At 43.3% G+C, this 27,614-nt stretch overlaps 2 protein-coding genes across 3 annotated transcripts in view; one reads left to right on the forward strand and one right to left on the reverse strand.

Annotated features, from left to right (window-relative positions):
• Positions 1–10,808, forward strand: part of LOC139763036 (uncharacterized) — a 25,390-nt gene extending 14,582 nt beyond the window's left edge. For both annotated transcript variants that reach the window (XM_071688576.1, XM_071688575.1), the window contains exon 5: positions 251–10,808. In XM_071688576.1, coding sequence (XP_071544677.1) covers positions 251–9,022 — 8,772 coding nt within the window. In that variant the 3' untranslated portion in view covers positions 9,023–10,808. The remainder of the gene's footprint in view (positions 1–250) is intronic.
• Positions 10,798–27,614, reverse strand: part of LOC139763037 (uncharacterized) — a 101,844-nt gene continuing 85,027 nt past the window's right edge. The window contains exons 4-6 of the mRNA XM_071688577.1: positions 23,271–23,318; positions 19,730–20,804; positions 10,798–19,060 (exon numbers count right to left, since the gene is read on the reverse strand). Of these exons, the coding sequence (XP_071544678.1) occupies positions 12,506–19,060; positions 19,730–19,891 (6,717 nt within the window). The 5' untranslated portion in view covers positions 19,892–20,804; positions 23,271–23,318 and the 3' untranslated portion in view covers positions 10,798–12,505. The remainder of the gene's footprint in view (positions 19,061–19,729; positions 20,805–23,270; positions 23,319–27,614) is intronic.

A 27,614-nucleotide genomic window follows, 5' to 3' on the forward strand; every position in this document is an offset into this window, starting at 1 on the left:
GGTTATGTGACTAGAGTTTTTGGACGCTAGGCAAATTTGTGAAGTGATCATAGCATGAAATATTGGTTACACTGTACCTGTTAAGTATTCTCTGGTTATTCAAATAGAGTTTTAAAACTAAGGGTTTCGAGATGTTCATGTAGGATATATTGTTCAGTGTTACATCTTACATTTTTTTTTCATATGAAGTTCGAGATATGTCATCTCTTACATAAAACAGAACTTTCAAAAAAGTCTTTATGTTTTGCAGAACTTGCAGGAGGATGAAAAAGGATGTGCCTTTGGTAATGTCACATCAGCATCTGTTGAAAAGCTAAGTTTGACCCAAAGAATTAAACTCAACATAAGAGGAACACGTGTTCAGTCTTCCTCAGATATTGAAGCTCATGCACTTCAGATCATGCTAGGAAAGCAAGGAAAAAGAGTTGCTTTTTCCACTGAAGAAGTTTACATGAAGAAAATCAAGTCATCTAAGGATCATACAGATTTTGAAAATCGAGATACATCTCTAGATTATCAGGAAGACAAAGGGCAGCACAAAGCTGTGACAAACAGCAGGTACTCAAAAAAATCTAACAGTACAAGTAGTAGTAGGGTTTCCCAAAGAAGTTTCATAAAGAATACTGATAACATAGATACCTATATTGAACATCAAAAGTTTGATACACATGATGTTAAAAAACTTGAAAGAAGTGTGTTTTCTAGATTAGGGGTTAGAAAATCTCTTGCAAACCCTGATGGAAACGTCTCTGTATGTGATGTCAGAGATATTCTTAAGGAGAAACAGAACAGGAAGCAAAGCAGGCCACATGAAACACAGGATATACATTTGCATAATTCTAAAGAGCTTGTGAGTAATAATACCAAGCACACGCCAATATATTATAGAGAGCCCAAGGACAATGAAGGATTAAAAGATAACAGTGTAAGTAGTGAAGACAATGTTGTGGAGGGAAAACATTTACAAAATTCTCGTCACAGAGAAAAGAAGAGCGTCAATTTTGCTTCAGCAGAAGTTGAAATTGACCATGATAGAAAGAGAGAGACTGTGGATTGGGGTACCATTGAAAAAGATAGTGCAACTATGGAAAAATATCTTAGACCAGAATCACCAGAACTGCACACTCACCAGTATGAAGTCAGAGATAAAGCAAGTAGTACTGCACAAAAAGAAAATATTGATACATCGGATCAAGACGATGAAATGCTGACAAAGTCTTTGTATGGTCAGAGAATGATAGCAAGACTTAAAAATTTGAGTAAACCAAGAACCCATCCTCATCAGCAGCCAGTTGTGCCATGCTCATTGCAGTCATTAGCAGAAGGTTCTGGTTTAAATGCTGATAGCTGTTATTCATCACAGTCACAAGATGTTGATGGTGAAATAGATTGTAACATAAGAACAGTTATGCTCCCCAAAATTCAAAAAGTAGATGAAGAGTTTGATACAGTTGCCAAGAGTAATCGAGTTATCAAAGGAAACTTGAAAAAAGTTACTCTTAAAAGTAAGAATTCTGACCAGAAGTCAAATAGAAGTGAGACTAATAATTCATCAGGGAGTGTGGATGATGAGAAGCTTGTTTTTTGTCCATCATATTCTGGTTCATGTCTTAATGAGTGTGGTTCAGGAAAATCATTAGTTACAGAAGGTGAAGAAGATGGTAATTTAATAATGAAAATGCTTCCCAGTACTCAAAAAATAGTTAAAGAAAATGATGTAATTGGTAAGAAAACCCAAGTTACCAGAAGGAGTGTGAAAAGAATTGATTGTAATGAAAGTAAAAGCATAGACCAGAGGGAAGATGTGTTTGAGACTAATTATTTGTCAGAGGGTTTAAGTAGTAAACTTGTTTCTTGTTCGCCACATTCTGATGTTGAAGAACGAAGAGGAACAGGGCAGTTGCTGTATGATGATGGATCAGAAAATTCAGGATATGATAAAGAAGAGGATTGGATCGATGAAAGTACAGAAACTAGAAAAGACAATAAAACATGTTTAGCGACAGATGCCAACAAGAAACGATCATGTGTGGCAAAGGACTTTATAAGTAAAGATGCAAGAGAGGAAAGGACAATAATGCGCAAAGAAAAAAGCGAGAAAACAGGAATGGAAAAAGTAAGCGACTTAATTTTCTTGGTCAGTAACAACATTGTTGGAACGGAATTAAAAGAACAAGATGGAAAGTTACCAGACATGGAAAAAAGCTATAAGGAACCTGATATAGAGAGAAAAATATCTGAGATATCAAAAATGGAAGAAGGAAGAAATAGGATTGTCAGATTGAAGAAAAAAAGTGGGATATCCGAAGTTAACAAACAAAGTACTGAAATTTCAACAACAGAAAATCTCAACATGTTAAGTGAGGTAAATTTACAAGAGTCAGAAGAAGCAGTGTCAGATGCAGCTCTAGGTAAACGAAGTGACAGAAAATTAAATGAAAAACAAATCAGTAAGATAATTGATGGAGAAACATTGATTGAGGCTGAGGGTAGTAAAACATCAAACAAAGATGAAAGAAATTTACAGATTTCATTGACACAGTTTAGAAGCAAAAGCATAACAGATGTAGATACAGGTGGCAGTAGGCTAAAAAAGGAAAAGATAGATAGAGATAGCAGTTTGTTAAAAGAAGCAAAGTATGTGAGCAACAGTAAAGAAAAAACTGATGAATTTAAATCAAAAGAGAAAAAAGTGAAAAGTAAGGAATCAGAAGACAGAAGAGACAAGAAGTCAGATGAGGATAATGGAAGAAGCAGCCAGCATCAAGAAGGAAAAGTTAGAGACATGAAGAACAAGCAAAGAAACGCAAAGACCAAAGAGGAAGGAAGGAATGATGACATATTTAAAAAAAATGAAAGGAGTGATTTCAAGTCAACAATAGAAGGTAGACAAACTTTGAAGTCAAAGGAGAAAGAAGGAATTTATATGAAGTCCCTTGAGGAAGGAACAATAAATGTGAGATCACATGAGGAAGAAAAAGGTGAATTAGAGTCTGGGGAGGAAGAAACTGATGTAAAATCAAAGGAGGAGGAGAGAAAAGATTTTAAATCAAAGGAGAAGTGGAGTAGCCGGAAGCTAACCCAGGATGGAGTAACTTATGCAAGAATAGAGAAAGGAGAACATTGTGTAAAATTAAGAAAGACTGAAAAAAGCCATATGAAGCCCAGACAGGACAAGACAGAAATTGATAATGCAGGAGAAAGGAAAGATATGAGGTTAAAACAGAAAGAGAGAAAGGTTGGAAAGTCATTTAAGGAAGAAAGAACAGATGAAAAATCACAGGAGGTAGAACTGAGAATGAAATCAAAGCAAAAGAATGTAGATGTCTCAAAAGTGCTAGGAGATTTCTTCTCAGGAGAGGAAAAAATTAAAAAGAAGTCAAAGAGGTTAAGAGATGTAGATACAGAAGATAGAGATGGTAAGCCAAAGGAAGGCGAAAGAAGAGATATGAAATCTAAAATTAAGGGAAAAGATGGGGAATCAAAAGATAAAGGATTAAAGGAAAATATGAAATTTGTTTTGTTTGAGGAAATGCAAGGCAGAGACAGAAAATCAGATGAGGTTGGTTATGAAAGCCTTGTGCAGAATGATGCATTATATTCTGAGGACTGTAATGAAGCTCAAGATAGTAGAGACGATGTATGGGATCGTGGTAACTTTTCATTGGGTAATGAAGTACTAAGAGAGGATGGTGAAGCTTATGTAAATGACAGTCAAGAACTTCAAAGGAAAAATGAAGCTCCAGAAGAATGTAGTAGAAATATGAAAAAACAGAAATGTAGAGAATCTACATTTCTGAAGTCATATATATCAAGGAAGTTAAGCAAAGAAGAAATTGTGGGGAGTGAAAGGAAAGAAGAAATATTAGCTTCATCTGAAAGTATGATAGAGGAAATAAAACGAAAGGACTGCAAAGCAGTAAGTGACTGTGAAAGTGATGCCATTGATATACTTTGTGATAAGTCTGATAGAGATATAGAAAACTGTTTTAGTGGAGATGAATCTGAGATATATAACAATAAAAGAAATCAAGGGAAAAGGATGTATGAAACTAAAAGAACCTCTAATGCTTCTGATGACTCGCTCCATCTTACTTACAACAAAGACAAAAGTAAAGGAGAAACTCAAGAGATGGAGGAACATGACAGTGAGACAGAGGGCATTTACAATGAATCAGAAAAGTGTGTTTTTCAAGTTTCTGAAATGCAAGATAAAGATTATATAGATAATGAAAACCTTAGAATCCACTCAGATGATACTGAAGGTCAAGGAGAAAACTCCAAAGCTATTGGAAATTATATTTCCATTCATTTGAATGATGAAATAATGAAAGAGAGTGATGATTTGAATGTGAGTGAATGTGTCAGTGATACAAGAGAAACTGGTTGGGGAAATCATAATGAAGGGGAGAACAAGAAAGACAGTGTGCAAAATCGTGAATATGCTGAAGAAAGTATTTTCCCAGAGGAAGAGGAGCTTTTGTATGATGAGGGAACTGATGATAGTGATGAAAATGAACCTTTACAAGACCTTCATGAACCAGATGCCAAATCTACCAGCAAAGTATCAAGTGTGGAAGGTGCTCTGTTTGGCAGCCATTATAGTACCAAGAAAGCTGATGTTCTTCTCGGTGGAAAAATGCATGATCATGAAAAGATTGATATGAATTTGAAAAATGATAGTTTAAACAGTAAAAAGGTGAACCCAGAAACATTGACAGACATCAGAGCTAATGAACAGCTAACCAAGGAAGAATGTAAACATAAAAGTGTTCATGATAGGTTATCGTACAAAATGAAAAGTGAAAATGATGAGAAAAAGATCACCTCACTAGTGATGACCTCACCAAGGAAAGAAAGCAAGATTGATTACCGTACAAAGACTCTGCGGAGCAGACATAGATACCTTCAAGTAAGAAATGAGGAAGAAATTTTTAGTGATGAGAAAGCAATAAATAACAGCAATCGGCCAAGGAGTTTTACTTCCAAAAAGAATGATACAAGAAGTAGCAAAAGCAGGAGTCGCTCAAGGAGTGGATCTCCCAGGAAAGAATGCCAATCTGAAATACGAAGTGGGAGAATAAGGAAATTGCCCCAGAGTCTTAACTGCAAGTATGATCAGAGGAGTGGGGAGAGTCAGAGTCCATTGATGGAGAAAGAAAATAGGTTACAAGAAAAGAAGAATGCATTGCGAGAATCACCACACAAAAGAGAAAATGACATTTTTCAAAGAACTAGAATTAATAGACAGCAAAGGAAAAGGACTGAAAGATCTGAAGAAAGTCCCTTATTAATGCTTTCACAAAGGCCTGAGAGTAGCCATGCAACACAGTGTAAACACAGTAATATCCCATCAGGAGCAAGGGCAACTAGATATCAAACCAGAAAAAAGGAACATCAAACTGACTCAGTAGTTCATGGGAAACAAGATGGGAGTTCTCCTAGAAATAAGGAGGAAAGAATCTCACTTAAAAGAAAAGAAAGACAAGGAGATTGGGAAGAATTACAAAGTAAGAGAAGAAAGATGTTGGTAAAGGGTCACTTAAGTAAACCAAGAGATAGCAATGAGGAAAATGATGACTGTGTAGAAGCAAGAAGGTATCACTCATCGCCACCTGAATTAGAGAGGAGGAGAAGCTCACGATTAAGGAATCTGTCTGGTGAAAGACGACACAAAGATGATTCTCTCTGCAGTTTGCCGGAAAGAGAAATTTGTAGTGGAGAGAGGAGGAAGGCTTTAAGAAGGAATGAAGTAGTTCAACAGCATAATGATAAAGAGACAAAGGGTATTAAGGATGGAATGAAAATTAACTCTGCCAGGAGCATACGTGTTGACAGTAAATTGTTACAGAATGCATTGGCACAGTCTCCTTCAAAATATTCTGTAGAGGAGAATGAAAAGGAGGAAGGAGAACTGGATGATGATGATGTAGATGAGGAAGATCAGATTTCAATAGCGAGTAAACTAATAATGGGGTATAATGAAAATCACACTCTGAATAAAGAGGAAGAATTAACAGACCTCCAGAGTGTAATAAAAGAGAAAGGTTACCAGTCAGAGATTGGTAGTAGTCAACAAGAAAATGAGACAAATCAGAAATGCTTAAGAGAGAAAGAGAATCATCAACATGAAATTCTTAAGGGAGAAGAGCAGTTTACAAGAGAATCAAATAGGGCATCCAGACTTAGAAATAATGTTAGTATAAATGAACAGAGAATGGCATCTGTAGTAAATTCAACACATGAGATTGGTGAAGAAACTGATAATTATGCAATACAAAGGGAATGCAGAATGAAAGCTTTGACAGATTCATTGGAAGTGAAAAGTATTGATCGCAAACACAGATCAGAATCTAGGAACCTAGGAAGTTTAGTGGAGGATGCAACATTCTTCCCAGCTGATCTCTTTCAGGTCGTCCATATCCAGGGAGATACTAATAGGATGAACTTGTCATCAGTCACAGGTCCATCATCAGGGAGTGATGACACCATTGATATGATAGTTAAGAGGCACAATGAAAAATATGCCTCAGACAATATGAACTCGAGTGATGATTCTGAGATGTCTTTGTTGCAGTTCATTGCAGATGACTCGGATGAAAACAGTGATGATGGGGAAAATGAGGGAAGAAAGAATAATCTTATAACACAAGAGGCCACAGCCAGAAATGTGAATGATGATACATTACATTCTATAGATTTAACTGCCAAAGAAGTGTGTGACAAAGAAGATTGTGAAATAGGCACAGAAGCTGTGAAAACTAACATAATACTTAGGAAAGTAGATGACATTATTAAATCACATGGCACAGGCCCAATGAAGCCCAGACTTTCATCAACAGTACTTCCTAACAAAACACCTACCATGTTTAACATTAAAGAAATGGAAGATACTTTTGTCCCCGCTGGTGAAATTCAGTCAAGTAATGGAAGGAGCACCCCAGTCTTGAATTCTGATTATACTGTAGAACAAGACAACCAAAGAAATGTCGAGGGCTTAGGTAATGAAGGAAAATCAGAGTGTGATAAGTCATCCAGTTTTGAATCACCCAGCAGTTCACACATTTACAGCAACATAGGAGTTAGACAGAATCAGATCCATAGATATGACAAATGTGAAAAAGAGCCGAATCTTAACGTTCTCTGTAGTAATACTGAAATTGATGTTAAGGATAGCATTCAGAATAGTACTAACGAAGGTGACATTACTAATGATATCACACTCATTGAGAATGAGACTGAAACTGTCAGATATCACCTTAATGTTGAAAATGAGCTTGCAGGTGGTGCACAAGATGATGGTGCCATAATCTCTCCAAGCACTCACGAGGAGCCATTACATCCAGAGCAGTATACAAAGTCAATTGCAGCTTCAGAGGCTAATGATGGTGCTTCTAGTAGCTCCAGTGACTCAGACTCTGACTCTGGCAGTGACTGCCTGTGCAGTAAATGTGGAAGCAGTAGTAGTAGTTCCAGCAGTAGTAGTTGCTGTTCAAGTTCTTCAGGTTCTGATACAGATGCAGAAAATGATGTTATAGGCCCTCCGAGAGGCACAAATCTTCATTTGGAGACAGTGCAAGAACATAATGTTGTAGATACCCAGACTCCACTGACTTTTATAGAAGAATGTGATGAACTGAGGAATGGGACACCTTCTCCTTTACATAATACATCATCAAACAAGGTTTCCTGTGAGTCAACTGTTAGAGTTTCACAAAAGTCTAAGCCATTGAAGTCATTACCTAAAACACCAAAAAAGTCACCTCATAAAGATAGAGAGACTTTATACCAATCAGCAAAAATGCCTCTAAAGTCCCCTCACAAGTCTTGTAAGACTCCATGTAAAAAAATTCCTCATAAAAGTCCATGCAAGAAAACTCCTCATAAGACTCCATGCAAGAAAACTCCTCATAAGACTCCATGCAAGAAGTCTCCTAAGACTCAGTGTAAGAAAACTCCACATAAGGTTGCTTACAGAAAAACTGGAAAAAGACAAAATAAATCTCCAAAATCAAGCTCCACTGAGACAAGCTTAGACATCTCTCAGAATGCCACACCAAATACTCCGAGTAGTATCCCAGGAGATGCGTCTCCCACTCAGATGGTTCCGGACAAAACTTTCAAGGAAAAGGAAGTGTTGAGTATTGTCAAGGTAACTGACACTGAAACAGGACCTAAACATAGATTATCATCCATTCCTGGAGTATTTCCAGAAAACCTGAAAGGAAGGCAATATAAAAGTATAGTTACAGAAGATAAGTCATGTGACAGAAGTAATGAGGAACAGTGTACAACAGTATCTGTAATTAACTTGTCTAAGTCACAAACTATTTCTCAGCATTGTAAGAGGAGGGCAGCAAGTTTTAGACCAAGGAATACTTCACAAGTGAAGCTTTCCTGCGTAAGTATTAATTCTACAGTTTCAATTGTTCATAGTAGGGAGGAGGATTCAAAGACTTTGTCCTCTGAAAAGACTCTTAAGAAAAGTGTTATTGCATCTCAAGCAGGATTAGGTACTCCAGTGAAAGAGAAACGAGCTTATTCTCCAAAATGCCAGTTATCCCCAGTGAGCTATGAAACTGAGGAGAATGCAGTTAGAAAGAAAATGAAAGTATTATCACCAGAAATGTTTAGTAAAGTGTCTCATAGATTACCGTTTCCAGAAGTAGGTAATGGTGAAAAGATTGCTGATAAAGATTTAGATAAATCTTTGAGTCAGTCATGTGAGTCAGGTTCTTCTGTAACATCATCAGTCAAACTGTCTGCAAGCAACAATTTGGTTGTCCCAATTAGGATACGTCGAGCAAAGAGACAGTTGAATTTAGGTTTATCAGGCTCATCTGAAAATGTTTTGGTGGTAATGGCTGCTGATTTATGTAAGAACAATAAGTCTTCACCCGAAAAGGATAAGTATAGAGCCACAAAAACTACACCAAAGACGGATTTAAGTAAGAAGCGGGTGAGTACAGTACTCCGTAGAAGTCCAAGGAAAAGCCCAAGAAAGTTGTCGAAGTATTCATAGCGTTAACTTTAAAAACATTTTTTGTTTATATGTTTTAGTATCTGTTTACTTTTAGTCATTAGGAGAACTAGTCATGATTTTTTTTATTTTTTATGAAAGTAGGAGAGAGGCTTTACAATGTAGATGCATTGGTCTGGATTGCTATGATACTAGATCCTTTGATTTTTGAATTGGTTTGAATCCATTGGTTTGGAGTGGTGTTGGAGCAACTTTGAATATAGTGATATAGACTGCTGTACTACTAGATCCTCATTGGTCATGGTAGGTGTGAATCCAGTGATCAAGATTTTGTGATAGTGAATTCCCAGCCGGAGAAGCAGGGATTGAATCTGTGATCTGGTGTTGTATCAGAATGTTTTATAATTCTGTTGTAAAATGTATTGTATGAAGAATTTTGTTTAAAGTGGAGTTATCAGTTGCTTATATTTCATATTCATTTTTCTTAATTTATGTCCTAGCCAGTCTACAGATATTATGAATATTGGAATTAGTTAAAAGGTACAAAGCTTTTTTATTTCTCTATTTCTCTCTCTCAGCTGACTTTGTTTTTAAGTACAAGGTGTAGAGAGGTTGCAAACATTAAAAATGTATTTGATAAATAAGCTGATGAACTCAATAAGAGTCCAGCTGTAGTGAAACTTGAAAAATAATCTTAAGATGACAGAATATCAGTAAATTTTCTCATGATTTGTGTATGATCACTTTATGCATTATACTCATTCATTGTTCAGACTTTCATCTTTAATTCAGCTTTTACTTTCATCGTCATTAACTAACAGAATCTTAGCCCAAAACAAATGAATTTTCAGTCTCTTTTTACATAGTGTGGTTTTGTGTATATGTTTTAGTATCTGTTTATTTTCAAGCATAAGGAGAACTAGTCATGATTTGTTTTCTATTTTTTATAAAAGTAGGAGAGAGGCTTTACAATTTAGATGCATTTGTCTGGATTGCAATAATACTACATCCTTTGATTTTTGAGTTGGTTTGGAGTGGTGTTGGAGCAACTGAATATAGTGATATAGACTGCTGTACTACTAGATCCTCATTGGTTATGGTAGGTATGAATCCAGTCATCAAGATTTTGTGATAGTGAATTCCCAGCCAGAGAAGCAGGGGTTGAACCTGTGATCTGGTGTTGTATCAGAATGTTTTATAATTCTGTTGTAAAGTGAATTGTATGAAGAATTTTGTTTAGAGAAAGTGGAGTTATCAGTTGCTTATATTTCATATTCATTGTTTTTTAATTTATGTCCCAGCCAGTCTACAGATATTATGAACATTGGAATTGGTACAGTACAGTACTTTTTTATTTCTCTCTCATCTGACTTTGTTTTTAAGTACAAGGTGTAGAAAGGTTGCAAACATTAAAAACGTATTTGATAACTAAGCTGCTGGATTCAGTAAGAGTCCAGCTGTAGTGAAACTTGAACATAATCTTAAAATGACAGAATATCAGTAAATTTCCTCATGATTTGTGTATGATCACTTTATGCATTATACAGTCATTCTCCTAGCATTCCTTTTGTTTACATCATTCATTATACTGTAGTTAGATTCATTGCTTCTTTTCTGTTTTGCTTTTGATTTTCCTTTCTGATATAAATGCCATTTGAAAGATTTTAGTGTGTGTTAGTATCAACTTATTAAGAATTAACTTAGGTTGTATATTATGTAAAATATTAAAATTAGAATTTTTTTACAACAAAAGTATTTGAATTTTCTAGAACAAAGTGTAATTGTAAATATTTAATTTTGTACAAAGGACAATAAAATTTCCTTGCTTTCTGTATTTTTAGATGCTCATCTTTTATCACATGGTATTTAAATTCACTTGTTGCAGAATGTAACCACTTGATAGCATTCTTCAGATTCAATGGTAAAGATAAGGTAGTTAAGGACAAAGTGTTAGTGCTGAGAATAAGACAAGTTGCAGTAGTATAGAGGGGCATGAAGTGGGAGAAATTATGTCTTAGCACTATGAGTTAACCAGGTAAATGCCACTGCATTCTGATTTGCTTTAAGGGAAAAATGAGTTAATATTCTCTTTGCAAGGGAGCACCTCAGATGAATGATATACTTTAAGGGTTAAGAGGGTATGGAACACACAGGCTTGTACCACTACAGGAAGATGAAGCTGCTTGTTTAAGAGGGAGTGCAAATCAGGTTTTTAACATGATAATCGTGACAGTACCAGAGCTTAGGTGATAGCACCAACAAGGGCTGGTGTACCATGGGTCAACTTGAAACACCAACAATTACAAGCAAATGCAAGGTTTCCCTCCAACAAATACTTCATTTAATAATCAATAAAGTCATCTACTGTACCCTTGCTAAACTTAGATTCATTTTGACAAACACATTTCCACTACACCCATGACACCACTGGCCTTTGGCTAAACCTTTACAGGTCAATTCAGTCTTATGGAGATGAACTTCCCTTGATAAACCTGAATTTTATTCACCCTGAAGCAGTTTTACTTCATCACTAGTCTTTAACCTGAGTCCTAAAGGTTAGATCAGAGGCCTTCAAGCTGACTTTCATAGGTCAGGTCAAACACAGCTTCATGCTCAACCATTGACCTTAGGTCATGTCAATCCTATGAGTGTGAACCACACCTTCAGTAAATATGAATTCATTTCACCCTTGACAAATGCATCCTCAGTATGCCTTCAACATAACCATCAAGTGACATGACCCATATAGGTCAAGTCAGACACGCCACAACACCCTTGACACCTCTGACCTGACACTTATGTGCCAGGTCAAACTTATCTTTGCTACAACTGCAACACTGAGGTTCAGGTCACATGCATTGTCATTACCACATTTTCTCTTCATCTCTGACAAACATATCTTTAATACATCCTCATCACCACTACATCAGTAACATCACTATTCTTTGAGTAAACCCTGATGGGTCAGATCACTTCACTGGAGATGAATTTCACCCTTGTTAAACTTGGAATTGGCTTCACCCTCGACAGATGCATTTTCACTTCACTGGTCTTTTACCTGACTCTTACAGGTCATGTCAAAGATGCTCAAGTTCAGATTAAACACATCCTTACTACACTTTCAACACCACTGGCCATGTCTGTCCTACTGGTATGAGCCACGACCTCACACATCTTGAAATCTACAGGCCAATTTCTTCAAAAATATGTTACATATTTCTAAATTATTAAACTTGATACAATTGAATGAGAAGTGTTTAAATCACGACAGTTTTAGAAATGATTTATCAGAACACATTGGGAAGGAAGTCTTACGAAAGCCTTCACACGTTCAGTAATTTTCAAAGTATACTGATATGAGAGTAAAATATGAAGTGTAGTAACAACTATGTAAAGGAAGAAATTGCTTGTATAATTTATATGTGATTTTTCTTGAAAAACATAATTGTCCAAACAGTAACACTTATGGATGTCAAGCATTTCATAGATGCAGTAAAGGGTGTATTAAAGTTTGCTTCATTGGCTTTATGGAAGAGATACTGGTCCATCCGGCACTATGTATGGGCAATTGGTGGGAAGTACACAATAGGGGTAAGAGGGGAGTGGGTTGAATACGAGGGAGGCAGGGCAAGTCCTTGACAGAATTCGACCATCCCTAGTACAGTGGTAGTAATGTTTACAACAGTTACGACATGCTGCATAATTCCCTTCTGTTTCACATTTGACGGCAGGTGCTTGGCCTGAAGGGCATTGCCCTGGTCGTACACATACAGGGTACCTCGGGTTCGTATTGAACACTAGGTCTCCAGAACATCTGGTGGCCACAGGGTAATATCCAACACCTGAGGCTGACGGCTGACAATGAATGAAATCTGGACAGCAGTGGTGGCACTTGGGGAAGCTGCCAGGATGAAGGCATGTAGTGGCATTCAGGGGTGGGCCAAGGATGTCGGGGTTGTAGGGGCAGTTAGAAGGGGATAGGCAGTATGGGTGCTTGTCAATAGGGTTGAAAACCAGGCCCTCTGGGCAGGTCTTGCTCACTCTCATCATCCTTCCATTCGCCTGGTAACAGTGGGTAAAGGTGCTGATACATGCCTCACTCCTGGCGAAGTAACCAATCTCAGAACATGCCTGACCATCTCCAGCTGAGGTTGACGGATCTGTCAGGGGTGGTGGGGAAGAGGAGACTTGACAGGGTGCGATGCAAGCAGCTTGTTTGCTACACTGCAGTGTGTTGCGGTCAAACACTGGCCGCTCAGCAGGGCACTGACCACGCACAGGACTCAGCCCATCATGGAGGGGTAGGCATGTATAATAGAAGCGACAGTTGGTTGGATCAGGGATGACTGCCTTGGGTGTGTGACAGACTGGTGAACACAACTCCCCTGCAGTCACAGAGGTGTTAGGGGCAGGTGTTAACTGAGGGGCACATGGCTGGTAGCACTGGGCATCAGCAACGCACCGTTGTCTGTGGCTGTCAAACATGGGTCTCAGGCGGGGGCATGTGGCACGAACAGGGGTAGGTGCCAGGCTGACCACATACACGCAGACATAGTAACGGCGGCAGTTGGTTAAGTCTGGCAGGAGGATGCCAGCCCTGGGGCACTCTGGATGACACATCAGGCCCACACTCCCCTCTGGCCCCACTGTAGTAGGGATTAGGTCTGCTGTGGTGAGGCTGGTGCTTTCAGTGTCAGTGTTGGGGTCTGCTGTGGTAGGCCTGGAGCTGGTGGTAGTTGTGGTGGGGATGGTGCCAGCTGTGGTTAAGCTGGCTTCTGTTGTGACAGGGCTAGTGCCTTTTGTGGTTGGACTTGAGTCTGTTATGGTTGTGCTTGGGCTGGTGCCTGCTATGGATGGGTTTGTGCCTGGTGTGGTTGAGCTGGTTTCTGGTATGGTGGGACTGATGCTTGCTGTGGCTGAGCTGGTGCCTGCTGTGGCATGGTTGATATCTAATGTGATGGGGCTAGTGATTGCTGTGGTGAGGCTGGTGGGTCCTGTGGTTGGGTTGCTGCCTGCTGTGGCAAGGCTGGTGCCTTCTGTGGTTGAGCTGGTGGATACTGTGGTAGAGATGGTGCCTGCTGTGGTTAGGCTGTTTTCCGCTGTGTTTGGGCTGGTGGGTGCTGTGATAGGGTTGGTGCCTGGTGTGGTGAGGCTGGTGCCCGCTATGTTAGGCGGGGGTAAGATAATGGTATCCTCACACGTAGTGATGCAAGGCACGTCCCTCTGGCAACTGTAGCTAGAGAGATGGAAAATGGGTCGATCTCGTGGGCACTGGATCCTGGTCAGGTGCATCTCCTGATTCAGAATCATGCATACGTAATAATGGCGGCAATCTAGAGGGTCATGCATGACAGTATTGTGTGATGTGCACTTTGGTTGACATAACCCCGGCCGCTGCGGCTCTTCCACAGCACTGGTCGAGCTGGCTGTGGTGCCGGTGGAGGCAGGAGTGTTAGCAGTGCTGGTGGTGTTGCTTGGGCAGGTCACCACACAACGAGCATTCTTGGAGCAACTGCTTGTGTAGTGGTCAAACACAGCCTGGTGAGAGGGACACTTCATCCTGGTGGGGCTGGTCAGCGAATCATTAATGTCGGAGCAAATGTAGTAATGATGACAATCAAGCGGATCATGAACCAACGTCTGTGGCCGGATGCAAGCTGGGAGGCATGGGTCAGCTGGAGGTACTGCTGTAGAGGCCACAGATGTGTCCTGGGAACATGTTGTGATGCAGGTTGCCTCAGCCACACACACTCTGCTTCTTGTATCAAAATAGGGCCTTGAGCGTGGGCACTTGGCTCGTACTGGCTGAGGGATGACACCGTCAAGGAGGATGCAGATGTAGTAATGATGGCAGTCACTGGGATCTGAGACTCGGGAGTTCGGTTGGATACACTGAGGCAAACACTGCGGTGAGATAGTTGTCACTGGTGGGGGACCATTGTCACCCGGTGTCCCAGGAGTGCAGGAGGCAAGGCAGGAACCCTCTGCAACACACCTTCCCAGATCCTGGCTGAAGATGGGCCGCTCATGTGGGCACTGTATGCGACGAGGCCTGGCTATGACATCATTAATAAAGTAACAGACGTAGAAGTAACGACAGTCAGACGGATCTGCCAGCCAGGAATCTGGCACGAGACATACAGGTTGGCAGTTAGATGAAGGAGCTTCTGTGATAGACTCTGATGAAGTGGTGCCACCCTCATTGGACTGTGTAATGACGAGGGTTCCCGTGGGTATGGAGGTATTGGTGAAAATGATGCTGGGTTGAGTGAGATGTGTGTCAGGCGAGCTGGTGATGGATATCGGTCTTGGGGTGATAGAGTCGGAGTGAGTTGGCTGTGTGTTAATGCTGGCCGCTGTGCTTGCCGTGGTGACATTAGCGTCAGGCACTGTAGGATCTGTCGAGAGGTTGGAGGGTGGGAAGGCTGAGGTGTTTTGTAGAGGCGTTACCAGAATGGTGGCTGTGGAAGGGCACTTCGCCACACATGGTGCTTTCTTCACACATTTACCAGCGGCAGCGCTGAACGTGGGTCGTTTACGCGGACACTTGATGAGGGTGGGTATTGGGAAGAGATCCTCGGTGAACCCACAGAGGAAGAAGGACTGACAGTCGCGAGGGTCTGCAACCTTCATACCTCGCTCCGTGCAAGACACTTGGCACGTCACCTGTCCCTCCATCATCGAACCACTGGTCGGGGAACCCGTCGTTGCTCCGAGAAATGTACTCACATGAGTGCCGTCAGGGACCTCAGTCTGATCTGTAGATATTTCAGAAGCTGGTTCGCCTGCGTCAATCTCCCAGGATGTTGCAGGATCAACTGGAGCCTCTGGAAATATAGTAGTACCCGCAGCTGGCTCAGATGTAGTAGTACCTGCAGATGGCTCAGATGAAGTAGTACCTGCAGCTGGCTCAGATGCAGTTGTACCTGCAGATGGCTCGGATGTAACAACTGTGCTCATTCCAATGGTTACTCCATCACCTGCATTTGTTGTAACACTTGAAGCTGTATCAGGAGGTGATGTGTCGTCTGTAGTCACGTTAGGTAACGAAGATGCATCAGATGTTAAGGTGACCGCTGTTGTTGACTCAGATGATGTGCCTATAGTTGTTTCTGGGACCGTCACGGTTGCAGATGTTTCCGGTGATGTGATGCCCATATTTACCTCAGATGCTGTTAAATCTCCCCAAGATGTTTCAGAGGTTGTAATAACTTCTGTAGATGTCATAGGGAATGTTGTCACCTCGTCAGTTGTGCCAAGGGATGTCATAGCTTCTATCTCAGAGAACGCAGTAGCATCTGAACTGTCAGTATGTGTAGACTCAGTACATAAGGTTCGACATTTGATCCCAGCAACACACATCTGAAGGTTGGGGCTGAAGATGGGCATTACCTCTGGGCAGATGTACGAAAGGGCCACAAGTCTTCCCTCGGACTGCACACACTTGTAGTATCTGCTGCAGTTGTATGGGTGCTGTAGGCGGGAGTTGGCAGAAAGGCACTGTATATTGTTACAGTCGGAAGGTGCCATCCAGGGTATGGTTGGTTGGGGAGAAAACGTGGTGTTGGTGGCAGCTATGGTAAGAGGGGACTGTGTTATGGTGGCAGATGTAGGAATAGAAGACTGTGTTACGGTGGCAGGTATGGTGGCCAGGGGTGAGGACACTGGAAATGGTGTAATGGTGGAAACAGGTATGATGACTGATGGTGAAGCTGTGCTTGGTGATGGTGAAGTGACTGTAGCATGCATAGTGGGTGTAGTAATGTTACCTACTGGTGTGGATGATAATGATGAAGTAACAGAAGGCGTAAGAATCACTGCAGAATGTGTGGTGGTAATGGTGGCAGGTTTGGTAGTGGGTCTGTGTGTGGTGATGGTGGCAGGTAAGGTAACTGGGGTTTCTGTGGTGATGGTGGCAGGTTTGGTAGTGGGTCTGTGAGTGGTAATGGTGGCAGGTAAGGTACCTATGGTTTCTGTAGTAATGGTGGCAGGTTTGGTAGTGGGTGTGTGTGTGGTGATGGTAGCAGGTTTGGTAGTGGGTCCGTGTGTGGTGATGGTGGCAGGTAAGGTAACTGGGGTCTGTGTGGTGATGGTGGCAGGTTTGGTAGTGGGTCCATGTGTGGTGATGGTGGCAGGTAAGGTAACTGGGGTTTCTGTGGTGACAGTGGCAGGTTTGGTAGTGGGTCTGTGTGTGGTAATGGTGGCAGGTAAGGTAACTGGGGTCTGTGTAGTGATGGTGGCAGGTTTGGTAGTGGGTCCATGTGTGGTAATGGTGGCAGGTAAGGTAACTGGAGTTTCTGTGGTAATGGTAGCAGGTAAGGTAACTGGGGTCTGTGTAGTGATGGTGGCAGGTTTGGTAGTGGGTCTGTGTGTGGTGATGGTGGCAGGTAAGGTAACTGGGGTCTGTGTGGTGATGGTGGCAGGTTTGGTAGTGGGTCCATGTGTGGTAATGGTGGCAGGTGAGGTAACTGGAGTTTCTGTGGTAATGGTAGCAGGTAAGGTAACTGGGGTCTGTGTAGTGATGGTGGCAGGTTTGGTAGTGGGTCTGTGTGTGGTGATGGTGGCAGGTAAGGTAACTGGGGTCTGTGTGGTGATGGTGGCAGGTTTGGTAGTGGGTCTATGTGTGGTGATGGTGGCAGGTAAGGTAACTGGGGTTTCTGTGGTGATGGTGGCAGGTTTGGTAGTGGGTCTGTGTGTGGTGATGGTGGCAGGTAAGGTAACTGGGGTTTCTGTGGTGATGGTGGCAGGTTTGGTAGTGGGTCTGTGTGTGGTGATGGTGGCAGGTAAGGTAACTAGGGTCTGTGTGGTGATGGTGGCAGGTTTGGTAGTGGGTCTGTGTGTGGTGATGGTGGCAGGTAAGGTACCTGGAGTTTCTATGGTGATGGTGGCAGGTAAGGTACCTGGAGTTTCTATGGTGATGGTGGCAGGTTTGGTAGTGGGTCTGTGTGTGGTGATGGTGGCAGGTAAGGTAACTGGGGTCTGTGTGGTGATGGTGGCAGGTAAGGTAACTGGGGTCTGTGTGGTGATGGTGGCAGGTTTGGTAGTGGGTGTGTGTGTGGTGATGGTGGCAGGTAAGGTAACTGCGGTCTGTGTGGTGATGGTGGCAGGTTTGGTAGTGGGTGTGTGTGTGGTGATGGTGGCAGGTTTGGTAGTGGGTCTGTGTGTGGTAATGGTGGCAGGTAAGATACCTGGGGTCTCTGTGGTGATGGTGGCAGGTTTGGTAGTGGGTCTATGTGTGGTGATGGTGGCAGGTTTGGTAGTGGGTCTGTGTGTGGTGATGGTGGCAGGTAAGGTAACTGGGGTCTGTGTGGTGATGGTGGCAGGTTTGGTAGTGGGTCTGTGTGTGGTGATGGTGGCAGGTAAGGTAACTGGAGTTTCTGTGGTGATGGTAGCAGGTAAGGTAACTGGGGTCTGTGTGGTGATGGTGGCAGGTTTGGTAGTGGGTCTGTGTGTGGTAATGGTGGCAGGTAAGGTACCTGGAGTTTCTGTGGTGATGGTAGCAGGTAAGGTAACTGGGGTCTGTGTGGTGATGGTGGCAGGTTTGGTAGTGGGTCTGTGTGTGGTGATGGTAGCAGGTAAGGTAACTGGGGTCTGTGTGGTGATGGTGGCAGGTTTGGTAGTGGGTCTGTGTGTGGTGATGGTGGCAGGTTTGGTAGTGGGGCAGTGTATGGTGACAGTTGAAGGTAACGTAGCCGGGGTCTGCGTGGTGGTGGTGGTGGTAGCGGCTGGTAAGGCTGTTGGAAACAGTGTATCAGTGGCTGCGGTAACGGGCGTAGTGGTGCTGGTTGTAGAGGTGATGTGGTACAAGTCTGATACCTGACAATCGTAACCCCTGTACCAGATCTGGGTCCAGTTGGCAAATATGTGGGCGTGGTTGGAGCAGGTTACGCGGCAGCGACCCTTCAAGCCGCACCTGTGACTGAAACGATTGAAGACTGGGTTTTCTAGTGGGCAGGAGCACCGTATGAGGACCAGCTGCTCTTGAAGAAGGATACATTTGAAGAAGTGACTGCAGGAGGTCCTGTCTATGCGGATGGCTCCCTCCCGGCGACACAGAGGAAGACACAGCCCACTTCGAGTCTGTAATGAAAACAGAAGTCAAACAACAGCATGTCACCGGGACAGTAACAGGTAAGAGGATGTATTACTCTTTCCAGTAACTATGAACTGGGTTTAAGATTTTATAAACTGCAATATATATATATATATATATATATATATATATATATATATATATATATATATATATACACGGGATTACCTCCGCGCCTCCTCGGGTAGCAAGGTGTTTACTCCATATGCTAACATAAACATGGATAAATACTGCATGATAATGGACGTGCCATTCTTACCTTAGTAAGCATAAATATAGTTCGATAACGTAACACTATAATGGGCAAACCTATCCTACGAACTTCACGTTAAAGGAGTGAGCGCTCATCTGTCGAAAAGAAGAGGCTTGCTACTTCATCCTCATCTGAGTATCGTACTTAGTAGTTTAAAGTATCGTTTGCAAGAAATACTAAAGGATATTACCTTGAAGACGAGAGCACAGGCAAAGTAGGCTTTTGCATACATGGTGTTGCCTCAGTAACGTCCCAGTATCCTCAGTAACCTGCCACACTACCATGACTTAAATGACCTGACCTGTTGGGACCCGATGCCTCTTCATAGCCTGTCATATCAACACTGCTGACTTAAACTCTATGTGGTTTTGTGGTCCTACACCTTTGTATTGTGGAATATTACCTTCTCTTCTACCGCAGTGTCGAAGTCCTCCTCCTTGTAGTCGTATTCCATCAGGTCCTGTAGCAGGTCTTGCACGGGGCCGGCCTGCGTCAGGGCCACCATCAGTAGCAAGCTTCCCATCACCGTGGCCAGGGCAATCATTCTCGTTGGCCGGACCATCATGTTGTCCCCGTTTCACTCCTCGAGTTCCTGCTCTCCGCTGCAGTCAAATTTCCGTTATCTGTGTTTGGTTTGATGTCTCAGCAGCACTAACACATGACCGTCTTCCTCCTCTGTGGAACACTTCAGAGATCACCTTGCAAATACTGTTCACGAACTGAGTCAGCACTTGTATACTGTTCACAGTGTAGCACACTGGTTATTGTCCATATTCTAGTTCACTGCTTGAACATTGTTCGTGGTGTAACTAACCATATGGTGATGTTCATATTCTACCACAACCAGCACTGTTGTAATCCAGTAATGAATGCCTGGAACAATAGTTCCATATATTGTTGAGTTGTGGTTCACACGCAATGTTCAGAACCCTGAACTTGATCTTGGGAAGCACTTGTGTTTTGTTCACTAAGCCAGCGGCTACAGATGTGATAGTACAGTAACCGTCCGCTGAACAAAATCCAGGCAATGGACTTTACAAGTCGACTTTAACCGTTCCACAAGTCGTGTAGCTCGTAGCTGTATCTCAGGCTTGTCTTGCAGGCGAAGTGTGGTGTACAGTACGCATGATGTAGCTTATCACTCGTGTGTTCTGGCCCTACGACAACAGTGTAGACTTGTAGGTCTGGGCTAGCGCGCGTGTATATGTGGGAGGAGGTGTCGCCTCCACTGCTCCTGCCACAGGAGTCTTCGCCAGGATATGTTTGTTCGTCTTTAAATAGCTAAGGGCGAGGACGATGACCTCCGTCAGACCACGAGTTGCGACCAACCTCCACCAGCGGAGGACCCACGAGGACCTTTCCTCGCAGGCCATCCGCACTGTACAACACAGACTCATCCTCCCACAGGTGTGTACACTGCCATCCTACCATACTGCAACTCTTGCCCCAACAAGGCTGAGTCTCAGCCACCATGTCCTCTGTAGGAAAAAAAAAAATATGTATAATTCAAACGGAGGTAAAGTGAGCTGGGGATTGGTGGGTCCCGTACAGCGTGACTCCACACACACACACACACACACACACAACACACATACACACACACACACACACGCGGACGCTCACCTCTGCGTACCTCAACCAGAACGACCAATTGTGTACATGTGTGAGTGCGTGTATTTGTAGTGAGCTTGAATGTTAAGATACATGTCTTCAAGCACATAGCGCGCCTGTGTTTTGCGCATATATATATATATATATATATATATATATATATATATATATATATATATATATATATATATATATATATATATATAATCATAGAGAATAAGGGAGAAAGAATTCTACTATTGTGTCATAAAAGGTGAGTAACAAGAGTGGGTGGGGTTGGGGGCTGGAAATCTTCCTTTCTTGTATGAACATTTTAGAGGGGAAAACGAAATATGAAGACGAGCAAGGATTTTTGCCTCAATTCCTCAGTCATCTTTGTGTGTGTGTATGTGTGTCTGTGGCTTGCACTGCCCGTACCAACTCGCCCGTATCATGGTCACAGAGCATGATCCAAGATCATTGTGGTATTGTACATTCCTCCTTAATTTCCTTCTCAGTTTTCCCATGAGTCTCGTCGCTTGGCGACTCTGCACTGTAAACATTGAATACACAAGACCATGTACCTCTCTTTACCGCATCCTGAACGCTTTTGTTGGTTTAGACTCCCTTCGCTGCTACCCGGCATCCTCTTAAGAGCTATTATGTCGCTTGTACACGCTTATCAACAGGTATATTTCATATCCGTGATGGAAGAATTCTCTTTTATCCACAGCCAGCCTTTCGAGGGATAACATCATCAGGCAATAAAAGATCCACGAATCCCACAGAAACTCTCGTTTGTCAATTAACGGCATAAGTCATGATCACGGGGCAGTGAACGGCGCTTCGTCCCTCTCCTCAGCGTGCTGGTATGCCGATAGATGTTTGATCAACATTTTCTTATGACTGATTACTTTATAGCTGCTTCTGTTTGCCCTGTGATACACAGTTGGTTACCCATGTTCTTGACAATACACTGAAAAATGTTTTATATTTGTTCCTCTAGCGGCGTCCCTTACTGTGTTTCGTCCACACCCGGGGTCCTGCCATACTCAGCTTTCAGTGCTTAACTTCAGCGAATCCATTCACCATCTTCTCCCAGATATTGAGTTCCTGTCTTCATATCACACGATGGATCTTTTGGCATAACTGTCACCTTGGATTAGTAACTCTGAGGTTCTTACGAAAGTTCCTTGTGGGCCGCGTTGCCAGGCACACCTGAGTAATGATACTAGTGAGACCTTCCCATACGTAACCTTATCTCTCCTGGTGCAGAATTTTATCAGTAAAAGCGACAGTCAGCCTCCCTAACTTCACTCTCTTCTTGAACCTTCAGGTTTCTCTCACCATCACTGTCTACTCATTTTAATGTCTCAAAATCTCTCTCGAACATGTTAACTCCCTTCTACATCGTCAACAGGTATTGTCATCTTATCTTTCGAGAATAATGAATTATGAAACCTGAGGCCATAACGAGACTCATCATCACGGATCAGCACGACAGTGAGCCTACACCAGTCACAGGTCAGCTGGACACGTAAGCTGGCTGTATCATGTCGCCAGTTTGCTGCATCTGTCTTCAGCACCGTAAGTTGTCAATTTTTGCTGATGTTCTATAACGCTGTACCCCTTGCCATGTCACGTTGTACCGTATCGCAGCCCCATATAACCAGCCATGCACCACCAGTCCTCTAGAACCAGCCTGTACCATAAGCCCCTCACCACCTTACCGTACCATCAACCCAAGTCATTACAGGATCCAGAGAGTAAAGTCAGTCGTGTTTGACATGTAAACATTACATCAGTCTGTTTCTTCTCCAGCTCCGCTCAACCTCATATACTCACAGACTCACAAACACATATACATACATACATACATACATACATACATTTATATATATATATAATGTATATGTGTGTGTGTTTGTGTGTGCATTACTTGCTGGAGGACCTAGACAAAAGCAAAGTTAGTCTGATACACAGTTGATAAAATTCATCAGTTCTGTGTACAGTGTAATTAGGATTGGACAGATTGAAGGGCAACGATGCGATAATTATCTATCAGGAAGTAAACTGCAGGAATGTATGCGTAAGTGAGACTTTGGAATACATAAGAAGGACAGACTACAGGAGACTTGATGGTACAGGACAAGGTCATCTGCCGGAGGACAGTAGTAGTACGCTGAGATCAGATCTTATTTCTGGTGTAGACAGGCGAGTAGAGCAGAAGGAACCTCCTCATCCAACACTCCCTCCACCTCTAAAGCTAGTTGGGGGAAATAGCAGTGAAGGAGTACCATGTGGTGTGGAGAGAGTAGACTTTACAGGAATGTGTAAACGGGAAAAGTTCTTACCTCGTACTGTAGAGGGAGGGCTTTCACGGGAAGAAGCTCAGCTCAAGTCTGAAACGGGAAAGAATGGCTGAATTTTAATGGGTGAAGTAAAATATATTTCCTCCTGAAAGAGAACATACATAATACATACATTCGTACATACATATCTACGAACATACATACATACATAGGTACGTCTATACGCTACACACACACAGCGGAGTTGACCTCCACCAAACACAGGTTAGCCAGCTCATCACGCACACCTCCCATTACCTCTGGCTGCTTGGCATTACCTATTGTGTCTCCTGTCGTCTGGCTCCCCATCGTCTGTTTATTTTCTTCTGTCTCGTTCCCGTCATAGGCTGTAGGGTCTCTCTCATTCTCTCTTACCCTCTCACTCTAGCTGTCTGTCTTTCCTCATGCTTGTCTGGCTTTGTCCTTACTCTTATCGCACCTACATTTGTCGTCTCCGAACCTCTGTCTGTGATGATGTAGGATTCCACTTCCTTGTTGCATTCATCACACACACTTCTCTCTTTCTATCGGAGTCTCGCTCCCTTTCCCTATCTCTGTTTCTTCAGGTATCGATCTGTTGTTGTCTCCTGTTATACACTCGTGTTTCGTGACCAGTCCTTCCCGTTAACAGTTATCATCCCTAGTCTCCAACGGGAAGTGGTTTAGCATTCCTTCATGTAATGCCATTTGCCATCACCCGTGAACTGGAGGACCGATATGCTTTTGTTGGTTGTGTTCCGCAAGACGGAGGGAGATGGCGTCACCTGGCTTGGTCGTGCTCTCTCCAGGTACCCCACACAGGTAGACACACATATCCACAAACTCACAAGAATCCGTACAAACACACAACCACACATACACCTGCCAGGAGTGGACTCGCACAAACTCCACAGTTGGTCACACATGTTGGTGGAGTTCAGCCTATGAAGTGGAGGGTAATGAGGCTGGGTACAGAGAGAGTGAAGGCGTCAATATGATCCTAACATTGCAGGAAACTGGCTATATGAGAAGGGTCGACATTATACCCTAACTGTGACCAGAACATTACGTCCGAAAATGAGAAAAACTAAGCCTAGATAGATTATGTTTCTCACGTTTGGTCGCCTTTGGTAAAATACATAGACCTAATAGATAGACACTACAGAGGGGAAACAAACTTTGTTACTTCAAATACGACATCATTTCCAGGGAGAATTTAGAAGCTATAAATTTGTCATCCTTAAAAAGCATGAATAACGGGAGACTCGATCATAGTCTTCAAGTTCTAAACCAAATCGACAACGTCGACAGTTACCAGTTCCGTAAAATAATCAAAGATCAAATCAGTAAGCGAAGCAAAGAAAAAAAAGACACTCGCTAAAGAAACTGTAAACAATAACTTTTACAGAGATAGCAGCTGGTAAACAGTGAGATAGCAGCTGGTAAACAGTGAGATAGCAGCTGGTAAACAGTGAGATAGCAGCTGGCAAACAGTGAGATAGCAGCTGGCAAACAGTGAGATAGCAGCTGGCAAACAGTGAGATAGCAGCTGGCAAACAGTGAGATAGCAGCTGGTAAACAGTGAGATAGCAGCTGGCAAACAGTGAGATAGCAGCTGGTAAACTGAGATAGCAGCTGGTAAACAGTGAGATAGCAGCTGGCAAACAGTGAGATAGCAGCTGGTAAACAGTGAGATAGCAGCTGGCAAACAGTGAGATAGCAGCTGGTAAACAGTGAGATAGCAGCTGGCAAACAATGAATTAAGTGATGAAACCGAATCCAGACAGCATACAGGAGATTTAATAGTCATGTGATGGGGGCCCACTAGTGTAGATCTCCCTTTCCATACAATACAAATAGGTAATTACAAAGTCTTTATCCACACACACAGACACACACACACACACACACAGACACACACACACACACACACATACACACACACACACACACACACACACGCACAGGTCAGCAGGGAACCGCCGGTTGTGAAATTGCCAAAGTCATTTTTCTTTCCTTCGCGTCAGCTTCTTTGTTCTTGCTGTTGTTGCTGGCCGATCATGACACCTCCAGTGTTTTAGGAATGGGTCTCATGCGAGACCTTCCAAAGTGATTTATTTTACTTAAAAAGGTCGAATATCCAGGTTCCTGACCTGACCACCGGAGTAAATAGTCCAATCTAACCCTCCTTGTAGTACCATTGCAGCGACGCCACGACGCAATCATGCTTCCGTTCACATTCACCTCCTGAGTCGTGCTATACCGTATGGAACCATACTGGACACTTTCCTCCTGAACTACTTGTGATTATCTTGCAATAAGTGACTCCCATATGACATCGTGTCTGTTCATCTGTCTGTCTGTCCCACATGGCTAAAAATTTTCACCCTGGCCTCTTACGGTACCCGTGGAGCTGAAGGGATTCCTCTTCGTCCAGTGACCAGATGAAGGGAAGGGGTCAAGACCCCTTCCCTTCCTCCAGGAACATGAGCAGGCTGACTGAAACTCCAGCTCGTGGCGAGAGCTGGGAGCAGCGTCATGTGGCCGCTGGAACACATCAGAACCTTGATGGTCTATGGTCTGGGTCTGTGGTCTAGCCGCGTGAACTGATTCCTACGGGCCACTCGCATGACTGGTCCTCTCATGGCTAGTCCCCTACCGATCAGTCCTATCACGGCCGGTTCTGTGGCACCCTGGAGCATATGTCACTATGGGGAGTCCGGCATCTTATGATTTTTGGTCACGCAGGAGCATTGACATCATGGAGGCTCTGGCTCCCTGGAGGCCATGGCACAATGAAAGCTCTTGCACGTTCGGGGCTGTAGTCCCGAGGTGCCTTCGGCAGTCTATGGCTGGGAGAAAAGCTCATCACGAAAGGATCTAACTCAGTGGAAGGGATAGCACAGTGGGAAAAAGACCAGCCCATAGTCTGCCACCCACTACAATATGTGTCTGTGTGTGTGTGTGTGTGTGTGTGTGTGTGTGTGTGGCTGTCCGTCCTCTGCTCTGCCAGCTCCCACACGATGCGAGTCACGGTGTGTCTATACTAAGAGAGACACCGGTCAATGACTCCTCACAAGACCACACACACACACACACACACACACACACACACACACACACGCATGGCATGATTTGCAGGATTCTTTTAGTCGAGGTGAACACATGCCCGTCTGATGCTCCAGGTAGGGAGGAGACGTGTTCCAGCCTCACCCAGGTGATCTGTTCAGGAGACTATACAGTACACCGCTGTACTCTGATAAAAAAAAAAGGTCTGTTTAGGAGGAAGATGAGCAGTACACTGAGAGAAACACCTCCACCACTCGACCCTAAGATAACTACCTGTAGTGGCAGCCTAACTGTCCTCTGTTTATTTAGGTGCAAATGCTGACGCTGTAACCAGTTACATCTTGGGCATATGTCACTTGTTTCTGTTGAATAATTCCTTGGTTTTGACGGTCATGAAAGACAGACAAAATTATAAATAGAATTATTACGATAACATAGAACTGGAACGAGAGAGAGAGAGAGAGAGAGAGAGAGAGAGAGAGAGAGAGAGAGAGAGAGAGAGAGAGAGAGAGAGAGAGAGAGAGAGAGAGGGGACAAATGATCCGGCAGAGTCTTGTGTGTCTAGAGCAAATAATCAGCCCTCCAACCTGGCGACTTGCCCTCCCCAACCAACCTCCTCCCTTTCCAACCAACCTGCACCCTCCTCAACCAACCCACATCCTCCCCAACCAACCTCCACCCTTTCCAACCAACCTGCACCCTCCTCAACCAACCCACATCCTCCCCAACCAACCTCCACCCTTTCCAACCAACCTGCACCCTCCTCAACCAACCCACATCCTCCCCAACCAACCTCCACCCTCTCCAACCAACCTGCACCCTCCTCAACCAACCCACATCCTCCCCAACCAACCTCCACCCTCTCCAACCAACCTGCACCCTCCTCAACCAACCCACATCCTCCCCAACCAACCTCCACCCTCTCCAACCAACCTGCACCCTCCTCAACCAACCCACATCCTCCCCAACCAACCTCCATCCTCTCCAACCAACCTGCACCCTCCTCAACCAACCCACATCCTCCCCAACCAACCTTCACCCTCTCCAACCAACCTGCACCCTTCTAAACCATCCCACATCCTCCCTAACCAACCTCCACCCTCTCCAACCAACCTGCACCCTTCTAAACCATCCCACATCCTCCCCAACCAACCTCCACCCTCTCCAACAAATCTGCACCTTCCTCAACCAACCCCCACGCTCGACAACCAATACCCAGCATTCACAACAGACCTCCTCTCTCCATAAATTCTCACCTTCCACAACCAATCTTCAACCCCCTTTACTATATCTTACCCT

The sequence above is a fragment of the Panulirus ornatus genome, chromosome 46, assembly GCF_036320965.1.
Source record: "Panulirus ornatus isolate Po-2019 chromosome 46, ASM3632096v1, whole genome shotgun sequence".
NCBI lineage: Eukaryota > Metazoa > Arthropoda > Malacostraca > Decapoda > Palinuridae > Panulirus > Panulirus ornatus.